At 49.6% G+C, this 13431-nt stretch overlaps 1 protein-coding gene across 1 annotated transcript; it reads right to left on the bottom strand.

Annotated features, from left to right (window-relative positions):
• Positions 1-10193: 10193 nt before the first annotated feature.
• On the bottom strand, positions 10194-10864 carry LOC123405989. Its single transcript, XM_045099499.1, has 2 exons — positions 10466-10864; positions 10194-10301 (listed from the first exon to the last, which is right to left on the bottom strand). Exons 1-2 carry the CDS (start codon positions 10761-10763, stop codon positions 10276-10278), a joined length of 324 nt encoding a protein of 107 aa, XP_044955434.1. The 5' UTR covers positions 10764-10864; the 3' UTR covers positions 10194-10275.
• Between the last annotated feature and the right edge of the window lie 2567 nt (positions 10865-13431).

The raw sequence follows: 13431 nt of genomic DNA, 5'->3' as shown, positions 1-13431 counted from the left end.
CATTCTGATTGTCCCTTGGTGTTTGTTGGCAGAAAACCTGTGAAATGGGGACAGCCTATGAGACTCTCAGGGCGGAAAGGAATCAGTTCGCTGGTGAGCTTGATGCGGCCATGCTCGCAATGGCTGGCATGAAGGATGCTCTAGAGAGCCGGGAGAAGTCGTTGGAGCAGGCTCGTGAAGCAAACAAGGTGCTGACTGAGGAAGTGGAGAAGATGGGAAAGCAGAGGACTGCTCTGATGGGGCAGATGGACGTGCTGAACAAATGATGCATAGCTCGGGAGAAATACATCAGCGACTGGGCTCGGCAGATGATGACGCGTCTGGCTGGTAAGTCCTGTTTGTTGCCGAGTGCTTGTACTGTGTGCGTCACACTCGACGCTCATTGTTTGCTTGCGCTTCTGTTGCAGATTTTTGCATTGATGCTGAAGTTGAAGCGGCGGACGTGGAGCGATCGATTCGCGACAACGTGCCACTCGGCGAGGCCGCCAATCGGGATCTGCTCCGGGCGCACATCCGCGTGGGCAAAGTTGGTCCTTTCATCTGTCGACTGAGAGAAGTCGTCGGCCGAATTGACAAGGAGCTTTGGCCAGAAGATGACTCGCGGCAGGAGATGGAGAACCTGATGGCTCGACTGGAGGAGATTCCGAACCGAGTGCAGTCCTGGAAGAAATATGCAGCTCGTTGTGGTGCAGATGTTGCTCTGTCTCTGGTCTGAGTCCATTGCAAGGAGGTGCGCGAGGAGAAGCTGAAGACATTGAAGGTCGCCAACATGAAGAAACTTCGATTCAAAGACTTCATGGAAACTTTCCTTGAGAGCAGTACCCGCATCGCCGACGGTATTGATCTGGACACGTTTGTAGAGCCCTCCAGTCCTGGCGTTAATCCAGATGATGCTTAAAAACACTTTTATCCTCTGTATGTCGAGTGTTTATCTGTAAGTTACTTTGGCCACTGCTGTTGGCCGTCACGTTCTTAGATCGGTGTGGGTAAGCTTGATCCGCACCGAGTGAACTATCTTTGGTAGAACTTTTGAATCAGAATCAAAGCGTTTGCTCTTGTGTTGCAATGTTGTTTCGAGTGCGACGTTTAGTGCATACTCGGAAGAAGTTAATACTTAGGTGATTCTCAATCACAGCTAAGTCTCCGAGTGCGACATTTAGTGCGCACTCGGAGGAAGTGATTACTTAGGTGATTGTTGATCACAGCTAACTCCCCGAGTGCGACGTTTAGTGCACACTCGGAGGAAGTGATTACTTAGGTGATTCTTGATCACAGCTAAGTCCCCGAGTGCGACGATTAGTGCACACTCGGAGGAAGTTATTACTTAGGTGATTCTTGATTACAGCTAAGTCCCCGAGTGCGACGTTTAGTGCACACTCGGAGGAAGTGATTACTTAGGTGATTCTTGATCACAGCTAAGTCTCCGAGTGCGACGTTTAGTGCACACTCGGAGGAAGTTATTACTTAGGTGATTCTTGATTACAGCTAAGTCTCTGAGTGCGACGTTTAGTGCACACTCGGAGAAAGTTATTACTTAGGTGATTCTTGATCACAGCTAAGTCCCCGTGTGCGACGCTTAGGGCACACTCGGAGGAAGTTATTACTTAGGTGATTCTTGATCACAGCTAAGTCCCCGAGTGCGAGGCTTAGTGCACACTCATAGGAAGTTATTACTTAGGTTTTTCTTGATCACAACTAAGACCCCGAGTGCGACGCTTAGTGCACACTCGGAGGAGGTTATTACTTAGGTGATTCTTGATCACAGCTAAGTCTTCGAGTGCGACGTTTACTGCACACTCGGAGAAATTTAGAACTTAGGTGATTCTTGATCACAGCTAAGTCCCCGAGTGCGACGTTTAGTGCACACTCGGAGAAAGTTAGAACTTAGGCGATTCTGGATCGCAACTAAGTTTTTTTTATGTGTGACCGGAGTCTGCGACCGCGGAGGAACTCCTTTGGATCTGCAAAAACTGAATCTGCTTTATATTATTTCATCAATACTTGTTCTTTACACTGCTTCAGTCGACGATCACGTGTAGAAGCGCTTCATGAGGTCTCCATTCCATGCACGCGGCTCGTCTGTCTCCCTCTCGATGTTGTAGAGTATGTATGCTCCGTTGTTCAACATCTTGGAGATGATGAAGGGTCCTTCCCAGGCCGGGGCTAACTTGTGAGGTCTTTGCTGATCCACTCGGAGCACTAGGTCGCCTGCTTGGAACGTGCGACTCCTGACGTGGCGTGCATGAAACCGCCGCAGATCTTGTTGATAAATGGTTGAGCGAGTAAGTACCATCTCGCGCGGCTCCTCCAGAAGGTCCACTCCATCTTGCCTTGCTTGTTCTGCTTCAGCTTCGGAGAAGAGTTCGACTCGTGGCGCGTTATGAAGCAAGTCACTCGGAAGGACCGCTTCTGCTCCATAAACGAGGAAGAATGGTCATCGTCCTGTAGATCTGTTCGGGGTTGTGCGGAGACCCCAAAGTACTGAAGGTAACTCGGTGACCCATGCGCCAGCAGCGTGGCCCACCTCTCGCAGGAGTCGGGGCGTCAAACCCTGAAGAATAAGTCCATTCGCCCGCTCTGCTTGTCCATTGGATTGAGGATGTGCTACGGAAGCAAAATCCACTCGGATACCTTGGCTTGCACAAAAACCTTTGAATCTGTCTGAGTCAAAGTTTGTCCCGTTATCCGTGATTATGTTGTGAGGTACACCGAATCTGGAGATGATGTCCGTGAAAAACTTGACGGCTGTTGAGGCGTCGAGTTTCTTGATGGGCTTAGCTTCGATCCATTTCGTGAACTTGTCGACTGCCACCAACAGATGTGTGTATCCCCCCTGGCCTGTCTTGAATGGTCCGACTGTGTCTAATCCCCAAACCGCAAACGGCCACACGAGCGGGATTGTCTTCAATGCAGATGTCGGCTTGTGGGACTTGTTGGAATAGAACTGACAGCCCTCACATCGGTCGACCATATCTTTAGCCATCTCGTTCGCCTGCAGCCAGAAAAAACCAGCCCTGAATGCCTTGGCGACGATTGCTCTCGAAGAGGCGTGATGACCGCAGGTTCCCGAGTGAATATCTTCCAGGATCAGCTCTCCTTCATCCGGAGAGATGCATTGTTGGAGAACGCCTGAAACGCTCTAATTGTACAATTGACCATCAATGACAGTGAACGACTTTGACCTGCGGACTATCTGCCTGGCCTGGACTTCGTCTTCTGGTAGTTCCTGTCTCAGGATATATGCGACGATCAGCACAGTCCAATCGGGGATGACAGCAAGAATCTCCATGACCAGATCAACCACCGCAGGCACATCGACTTTAGTCGGATCTATTGAACTCTTCGGTTGTACTGGTTCTTCTGTAAAAGGATCTTCTTTGACTGAAGGGAGGTGAAGGTGCTCGAGGCAGACATCACTCAGGACTGGTCTCCGAGTGGATCCGAGTTTTGCCAACTCATCAGCTGCTTGGTTCTTCAGTCTCGGAACATGATGAAGTTGTAGACCTTCGAACTTCTTCTCAAGCTTTCTCAATGCGTTCAAATATGTTGTCATGGTGGGGTTCCTGACATCCCACTCTTTCATCACTTGATTGACTACCAAATCTGAATCATCGTAGACCATCAGGCGACGGACGCCGAGTGAGATGGCCATGCGCAATCCGTAAAGGAGAGCTTCATACTCTGCCTCCTTGTTGGAGGAATCGAAGTGTATCTGCAGCACGTACTTGAGTTTGTCGCCCTTTGACGATATGATCACGACGCCGGCGCCGGAGCCATTCAGCATCTTGGACCCATCAAAGAACATTGTCTAATGGGCCGAGTAGATGTGGGTCGGTTGCTGTTGTTCTACCCATTCTGCTATGAAGTCAGCCAGAGCTTGAGACTTAATAGCTTTCTTGGCCTCGAACTTGATATCGCAGTACAGCATCTGCATTGCCCATTTCGCCACTCGGCCTGACGCGTCTCGATTGTGGAGAATTTCCGACAACGGAGCATCAGAAACGACAGACACCGAGTGGTCTTGGAAACAATGAGCCACCTTCTTTGCAGTCATGTAAATCCCGTAGATAAGTTTTTGATAGTGGGGATACCTCTGCTTGGAAGGAGTCAGGACCTCGGAGACATAGTACACTAGCCGCTGAACTTTGTATGCTTTACCTTCTTCTTCTCGTTCGACTGTAAGAACAGTACTGACGACTTGATTTGTGGCCGCGATATACAGAAGAAGGGGCTCTTTACTGAGCGGATCAGTAAGAACCGGTTGGGTGGAAAGTAGGACTTTGAGGTCGTCGAATGCGACTTGGGCTTCATCTGTCCACTCGAAAGTATCTGATTTCTTCATGAGTCGGTACAGAGGAAGTGCTTTCTCGCCGAGTCGACTGATGAACCTGCTCAAAGCTGCTAGGCAACCTGTGAGCCGTTGAACATCGTGTATTCTGACCGGCCTCTCCATTCGAACGATGGTCCCGATCTTTTCGGGGTTGACATCGATCCCTCGTTCGGAAACGAAGAAACCGAGTAACTTTCCGTTGGGAACGCCGAATGACCATTTGGCGGGGTTGAGCTTGATATCGTACCTACGAAGGTTGGCGAATGTTTCTGCCAAGTCAGTCAGCAGGTCGGAACCTTTGCGTGACTTGACTACGATATCATCCATATATGCCTCCACATTCTGACCAATCTGGTCAAGAAGGCATTTTTGGATCATGCGCATAAAAGTAGCCCCTGCATTCTTCAAACCAAATGGCATAGTGATGTAGCAGAAGCACTCGAATGGGGTGATAAAGGCTGTCTTTAATTCATCGGGACCATACAGACGGATCTGATGATAGCCCGAGTAGGCATCAAGAAATGACAAACGCTCGCACCCCGCAGTCGAATCGACAATTTGATCTATGCGGGGGAGCGGAAAATGGTCCTTCGGGTAGACCTTATTGAGGTGTTTGAAGTCGATGCACATTCGGAGCGACTTGTCCTTCTTGGGCACCATGACAACATTGGCGAGCCACTCGGAGTGGTGAACCTCGCGAATGAAGTTGGCTGCCAGCAGCTTGGGCACCTCCTCCCCGATTGCTTTCCTCTTGTGCGCGGCGGACCGGCGCAAGCGCTCTCGGACGGGCCGAGCGACGGGGTCCACATGCAGTCGGTGCTCAACCGACTCCCTGGGTACACCTGGCATGTCAGAGAGTTTCCATGCGAAGATGTCCCAGTTCTCATGGAGGAATTGGGTGAGCTCGGCTTCCTATTTAGGATCGAGGGTGGTGGAGATGTTCGTCGGGGCAGCAGTGTCGTCTGTCGGGTGGATGCTGACCTTCTTCGTCTCTCCCGCCGACTGGAATGCGGATTCTGAAGCTGGCTTCTTCGAGCGCATCAGGTCGGCGGGGTCGACTGTTTTCTTGTACTCGTCGAGCTCGAGGACGGCCATCTGCTGGTCGGCGATTCTTGATCCTTGCTGTAAGCACTCTTTGGCTCGCTGCCGATTGCCTGTGATGGTGATCACGCCTTTTGGGCCTGGCATCTTCAGCTTCAAGTATACGTAGCATGGTCGGGCCATGAAACTCACATACGCTGGGCGGCCCAGGATTGCGTGGTAAGCGCTCTGGAAATCCACCACCTCAAATGTGAGCTTTTCCTTGAGAAAGTTCTTGTCGGAGCCAAAAACGACGTCCAACGCGATCTGGCCGAGTGACTTGGCCTTCCGTCGAGGGACGACTCCATGGAGCTGCATACTGCTCTCGCTGAGTTCGGACATCGGAATGCCCATCCCCTTGAGAGTGTCGGCGTACATGATGTTCAAACCGCTGCCGCCGTCCATTAGGACTTTGCGCAGTTGAACTCCTTCCACTACCGGGTCGACGACCAGAGCTTGTCTTCCTGGGGTGGGAACATGCGCTGGATGATCCGACTGGTCAAAGGTGATCGCAGTCTGAGACCATTTAAGGAACTTGGGGCTGGTTGGAGTGGCCATATTAACCTCCCTGTTCACCAGCTTCAGTCGACTCTTGCTTTCGACGTCAGCAAAAATCATGAGTGTCGCATGGACTTGGGGGAACGGATCCTCCTTATCCTCCTCATCTTGTTCATTGACCTTCTCACTCGGTTGCCCTTCGTCGAACCCCTGGATCAGGAGGCGGCACTCCCGAGTGGTATGCTTTGGATATATGGGGTTGCCCTCTTCGTCCATCTTCGTATGAACCGGGCATGCTTGGTCCAGGATGGGATTATTGAACGGCTTCTTCTTGGGGGCAAACTGCGCCTTCCCTTTGCCCTTGAACTTGGCATTGGTCACGACTGCAGCTTCTGCCTGCGGAGTGGATGGAGCTTTTTGCTTTTGCTTCCGAGTGTTGCTTCCATCTCCGTCGCCGACTGTCTTGTGCTTGCCGCTTCGGATGCGGTCCTCTTCTTCGCCATTTGCGTAGCGAGCTGCTATCTCCATCATCTTGCTCATGGAGATGTCACCTGTTCGACCAAACTTCTGGTACAGCTCTCTGTACCGCACGCCTGCCTTGAAGGCGCAGACTGCTTGATGCTCGGTGACGTTCTCCACCGTGTGGTAGAGAGTTGTCCAACGCTGGATGAAGTCGCGCAGGGGCTCATTCGGCTTCTGGACGCAATGCTGGAGCTCCACGAGGCCCGCAGGGCGCTTGCACGTCCCTTCGAAGGTCCTGATGAACACTCAGGCCAGATCTGCCCAACTGTAGATGCTCGAGGGGGCCAACTGATTCAGCCACGCTCGCATCGAGCCATCGAGCATAAGAGGGAGGTGCTTCATGGAGACATGGTCGTCCCCTCCTCCGATCTGGACTGCCACTCAGTAATCATCTAGCCATGTTTCCGGCTTGGACTCTCCTGTAAACTTACTGATTCCCGCCGCCAATCGGAAGTTGGGCGGGATGTCAGCCGAGCGGATGGCTCGACTAAAACACTCGGGACCAGACACGATGGTCCTGCTTCCACTTGGACGGTCCATATCGTGACCATCACGGTGGGCTCGGCCCCTGTCGACCCTTCGTTGGGCGATACGCCCTCTTGCGTCGGTCTTGGGTCGTAAGTGTCGCCGACTGAACGCCGATCATCATGATGTCGGGACCCATAGGGCCCACCCCGCGGAGGGGTGCGTGAGCGGCGACGATATTCGTGATTCGTGGAATGGCTGCCTCCCCTGCGGCGCTGATGGGAACCAGGGCTATGAACCGAACGATGTGTATTCGCATGAACGGAACTGTTATGGATCCTGTTGTGCGACTGGGAGACCGCCGAATTCTGTTGCTGCGTCGTGTGCAATAGGGCTCGGATCTGCTCGATCCCTCTTCCTGCCTCTGAATCAGTCGGCTGGAGGGAATCGGATATCTTGGCAGCCGCAGCCAAGTTGAGGAGGGGTGTGCGGAACAACTCTACGTTGCTCCGCCGAGTGTGCCGAATGGCAGAACGGCGAGGTGGACGGCGCGCGCCGGACGTTTCGCCGACCTCGCGCTCGCTTCGGCCATCTTGACGGGGATCTTCATGGGAGTTGGCCATGTATACTTCTGCTGCGGGCCCGCAACCCGCATACTCGGAAGGAAACTCAGTCGGAACCGAGTCCGAGTGCTGGGACAGCGGGGCAACCACAACGGACTCTAGAACCGCCACTTGTGAAGATGCGTTCTGGCGCGCCTGGGCGTGTTGCACCCAACGCTGGAGCCGCGGACGGCGAGACCGCTTGCTGCGGCGCGTGACGGCGGTGCAGGTCGACACCGAAGCCGACTGTTGGAGAAGAAGAATATCGCGGGCGCCGGCACGGAAGTGCGTAGCCCCACGATGGGGAAGCGCCTCGACGTCGAGAGGAGCATCCCGAAGCCACGCCGAATCATCGATGATGAAGGAGAGAGCGCCGAAGAAGATCTGGTGACCCAGGCTCGAACCTCCGCCGAACGACATGACGAAAGGAAGTAGTCACAAACTCGCCGGAAGTCGCTTAGACGCCTGCCCCACGGTGGGCGCCAACTGTCGTGGGTATAAGCCTGACAGTAGATGTGTAGGGTACGAAAAGGATGGGCAGTGTCCTAGCTACGGCGAGGATGTATGAGTTCAGTCCCCTCTGCGGTGGAGGTAATAGCCCTACGTCTCAGTGCTCAGGGAGCTTGTTGTCGAGTGGAATAGGGAATACAATGAGTTGCTAACCCCTTTACCAGCGGGGGAGGGTGGCTTATATAGAGTGCGCTGCCCTCCACAACGGTTCTGGTACAGGGGTGGAGTAGTGGCGATTGAATGTGTACATTACAGGTAACGTACGTCCTAAATGCTAATAAATGCACCTGAAAACGTACGACCGTTTCCCTCCAGGGGGGTGATGATGTACCGAGTGGTATCCAGTCGGTTATCTTGATATGCACCGAATGCTAGTCTCCGACTGGATGATCGAGGGTATGTTACCGAATGTATGACAGGGACTCCTTAATTCAGTTGGAGCTGACTAAGGGCCTAGTCCTTTGCGAGGGGTAGTCCTTGGGTAGGACCTACAGGGCAGGCCTATGACCCTACCCTAGGACTATAACCCCATCATTAGTCCCCGAATGGATTGGGGTTGGAACGACGAAGCGATGTTTGAAGTTTGGATCCGACTGGAACGGACTTGGCTTGGGCGTTGCTTGCCTCGGTCCATTTTGACTTTTCTGATCGACGATCCGAGTGGAAGTACTCGCGAAACAGACTGTCGGGGGCCGAGTGCTTCTGCGGCATCTTCTGACGCGACCGGTCAACTGACAGCGGCGTATTTTCCGGGATCCTCAAATTTCGGTTTCCGCACGCTCAGCGGGGATGATGCCATCGCGCTCGAGTAGCGCCTGACGCCTCGATTCTTGCGCCTTCAACCTCTCCACTAATATCGCCGCGGTGGGTCAGGGGGATAAGGTTTCGGGACCACCCGCCAGTGACCCAGTCGGAACCCTATTTAAATCTCGGTGGCGAGGCTTCTTCGTTATGCTCGCCGAATCTCTCGCTCTTGCCTGCTCCGTCCTTCTCGCCACCTCCAGCGCTTCTACAATCCTTCCTTCTCCTTCCTCCCGAGGGCTCGCAGTTGCCGCCATGACCAAGCGTCAGACCCGCAAGATGGAGGCGAGGAAGAAGAAGGGGAAGGCGGCGGCTCCTGCTCAGCGGCGGCAGCGGCCGCTGCCGGCAGGGTGTATTCAGGGCGACTTCCTCCCCTCCACGGTGACGGAGGGGGATCTGCTGCAGCTGGTGGAGCACGGGATGATCGTGCACAAGTCCTGGAGGCTGTCGGCGGAGAACGAGGTCGAGCCGGCGCCCCGGGAGGGGGAGCGCGTCTTGCTGCTCAGCCACGTCCACCAAGGTTTCTTCTTGCCCCCGCATCCTTTCTTCAAGGGCATCATGAATCACTTCGGGGCACAACTTCACCACTTTCCCCCGAATGCCATTGCCCATCTCTCTGCCTTTATAGTTCTGTGCGAGTGTTTAATCGGCCCTCCTCACTGGGGGCTGTTCAAACACATATTTTCCGCTAGATCCCAAACCATCAAACGACTCAGCCAGTCGGATGATAAGACACATCTCCTCCAGCTCTGCGGGGGCTTAGGTTTCTAGAAAAAGAGTCGGAGTAGTTATCCTGCTCTTCAGTTAAGTGAGTCGGTCAAGAACTGGCAGTCGACGTGGTTCTACTGCCAGGATATCGCCTGTCCGAATGCGTCGACAGGGCTGCCTCCCTTTAGTTTAGATCGGCCCGCCCCGCCTAAGCAACTCGCGCTCACAAAGGCAGAGAGGAACGACATCCAGCCTCTGGTTGAGGCACTCGTAGATGTCGTCAGGAGGGGGGTCACTAGCATAGACTTGCTGGAGGTCTTCCTCGGTCGGCGTATCCAACCTCTGCAGGCCCGCGACCACGCAATGTGGCATTATACGGGGCCCGAGGATTCCACTCGGACCAACGTTGTGGGCGTGACTGAGGAGAAGGTGACCTCGTGGGTGCTCCAGATCACGGGCCCCATAACCCCATCAGATCCTATGTACACTCACAAACACATTAGATACTTAACCTATAAGTCTTCAAACCACCAAAATCACTAAGGGGCACTAGATGCACTTACACTAGTTTCTAGTCAAGCCACTTTTACCATTGCAATCTCGAAATAGGGTTAAGTCTGTTGGTGTCTAGCCTAGCTCTCCTCTCGCCTGAGCTCTACCCCTCTCTCTCTCTCTCTGCTCTCGAGGAAGAAGAAGGGCAAAACAACACAGGTATTTTCCTGGCGCATGTACGCCACCCTCCCGCTGCTAAATTAGTCACTACGTTAGAGGAGGAAATGTGTAACCTGCAAGACCATTCAATTTGACACAACATATGATCAGAAAAGCACAACAAGAATATAAAATGCATAACTAAAATCAAGACCCTGTGAATCCGAAGAATGAATAATACAAAAAGTACATGTATGCAATACCCATTATCATAATTCACTTAATATATTTCACTTACTTCCACACTTGTAGCCATGTGGGAACGGCTTCTTGCAGAAATTGGCAACGTAGCCAACCTTCTCCATACACCATATCTTCTCTTTTTCCTTGGTGACACCAGCGCAAAGGCATGGGATGTTTGCCTTCTGCCACATGGCGCAGCACACATCTGATGGAGCTAGCTTCGGCTCTCCTGGGAATTTCTGATACTTACCACACTTCCTGATCATGTCTTGTCGATCACCGTCGCATCCGCCAGCTGACACAACTACCGCAATAGTGAGGATGATGAAACATAAGTACATGAGTTTCGCCATGGCTATGGCTTTTGTATCTGCTGCACTAGAGCCTTCTCTATCCCTTTGATGTTAGAATCCTACAATGTAGGATTTGTGTGGCTTCTTTAGCTATGGCTTGGTTTATATAACCTTGTTTGAGATGATGATACGGGTGTATAAATTAATAGTATATCTTGAAGATATGGCACTTTGTCCAACAATTAATGTGTACATTAATTGCACAACTATAGGCTAAATAATACATTAGTTCTATTTCTTGAAGATACCATAGTGCATCAAACAAATGATAACTCTATATCTACAGGTTATACATTGAAGATATGAAATAACATCAAACAGTGAATGTGTACATTAACTCCACATCCGCATGCTATACATACATTATTTAGATATCCACATGTTATACATACATTAGTTATATATGATATATCTTGAAGATATGGTACTGCATCAAAGAAAAGAATGCATACATTAATGCACATCTATAGGCTACAACATTACATTAATTACAAATATCTTGAAGATATGTTATTGAATCTTTATTTGAATGTGTATATTAATTGCACATATGAAGACTACAACATTACATCAAATGGCTACAATATTGCATCACACTTTGGAAATATGCACTACATCCTATATATCGCGCTACATAAGACAATGGACATATACACTTATGGACCCATATCTCAGGTAAAAAATAAGGTTGAGCCGAGAGACAGAGCTTTTTGAGGACGATACGGGTCTTGGCCCGGTTTTTCCAAATAAAAGCATAGGTAAGGCCGAACAAATATATATTATTGGCCCATACAAGACAATTTTCTCATTTTGCTTGTGTTATTACTCTAGGCTTATCAATTAGCCCCTTTTTACTTTCATGTCACACTCGCTACTTGTTGATCCCACATATCTTTTTTCCATCTGGTTTCCTATTTGTATATACTAGTTGATCCCCGCGCACTGCCACAAGAACTTTGTTAAACGTTACACACAAAGTAGTGCGTAAAACAGGTAAATCTAATGAAAAACAAATGTAAGTGTTCTCACCATGCTCGCATGCACCAAGGGGAAACAACAGGTGTGGATGGAAGGTAGAACGTCGAGCTCCAACACCAGGCAGTTGGAGAAGAAATGGACATCACTTTGGAGAGTCCAAGTGTCGTCAAAGATCAGGGTATTTCTCTCGCGCCTTACCAAGCACTCGCTCCCCACTAAATCGTACTAGTTCATAGAAACATGCAACTTACAGGAGATGCAAGATATGCGGTCACACGGATTTCTCGAGGCGTTCCTGTCTATAGTGCACAATGCCAAAAACATGTATGTGCTCTAGTTGACGAGAACATGACGAAACTATTGCACAACTTGCAAGAACCCCATGAACGTGAATGGCTTGTTACTCTGGTTGATCTCTTGAAACACAAATATTTGGTGAAATTGCTTGTGACATCGTAGGCAACCAGGTGTCGAGATTTGGTGAACTGATGATTTCTAAGTGGTGAACAACTTGAATTGTGGCAGGAGAGGTTGTTATTATGGTCACATGTCCTAGAGACAGAAGAAGATGAATACACTACCTTTGACTGTCAGCGGTCATTTGCGGCTGAAAGAATCACACCCCAGGTGCATTGTATCCCATATAACATTCCAGATGAAAAAATATTACGACTGTGTTTCCCTTTAAAAAATGAGTAACTCTATTTTAATCCCTGAATTAACAAGTATAAGATGCTTTGGATAATTCAATATGAACTACATACAAACTGAAATGAGTCAACAAACACGCTAAAATGTGTCTATATGCCTTCGATTCACAAAAAAATTAAAACATCTTATAGTACTGATATTGCACGTATAATCTTAGAAAAAAGGTTTGCGTTGGGTTTGTTACAAATCCCGAACTTGTATGCATCCTATTATCCCAACTTAAACTTATAATCCCTAAAATCTGAACACTAAACCCACATCACATTTTCATACTAAACATGGACCGTCTAGCCGACATGCCACAAGGAACTCATGAATCAGTTGCACTCATCATGATTTATAGTAAACGTGCACGTGCAATGCACGTGTGTTTGGACTAACACATTGATCAAATACACTATAATATAGTTACATCCAAATCTGAGCCAGCATATTTCTAAATTTTAAATTCTCGCGTTAATTGCAGAATATATATGTTCCCAGCTCATATGTAATAATTTGAAATATCGTTTGTCATCAATCAACATGGCTATTGTATTTTTCCCGGAAAAAAAAACATGTCTATTGTATTCAAGTTCTACACATTTATACATATATTAGGCGTCAGTATATAATTTTCCAGATGCACCCATTTGACATCGTATAGTGCTACAAACAATAATAACTAAATATTTCCTTGCTAGAAACTCAAAATTATTTAAATCATGATTCTCCATATGCAAACATACATGCAAGTATCACCACATATGAAAATGACACTTAGTACAACCCAAGGAACCGTTTCAGCACCAACAAATGAGAGGACCTCATAGTCTCCATGTTGGGCCCCACTTTAGATGGTGACACATCACCCGTGGGCTGCAACTAAGTGGTAATGTTTTTTTCCTAACCTGATTATTTAGACGAATAGAAAACATCAATTTAAGCTAGCATCCAAAGATACAAACATATGCATGATAAACATTGTTTAGTTAAATAT

Source organism: Hordeum vulgare, chromosome 1H, assembly GCF_904849725.1.
Source record: "Hordeum vulgare subsp. vulgare chromosome 1H, MorexV3_pseudomolecules_assembly, whole genome shotgun sequence".
Classification (NCBI taxonomy): Eukaryota; Viridiplantae; Streptophyta; class Magnoliopsida; order Poales; family Poaceae; genus Hordeum; species Hordeum vulgare.
Note: the sequence above shows the minus strand (reverse complement) of the source record. Positions and strands in the feature narration are given on the sequence as shown.

Bases quoted from the DNA above. Each gene is read 5' to 3' on its own strand.
- LOC123405989 (XM_045099499.1), bottom strand. From the start codon at position 10,763: ATGGCGAAACTCATGTACTTATGTTTCATCATCCTCACTATTGCGGTA. The intron at 10,302-10,465 runs GTAAGTGAAATA...ATGGTCTTGCAG, and splicing joins ACATGGCTACAAGTGTGGAA to GTTACACATTTCCTCCTCTA.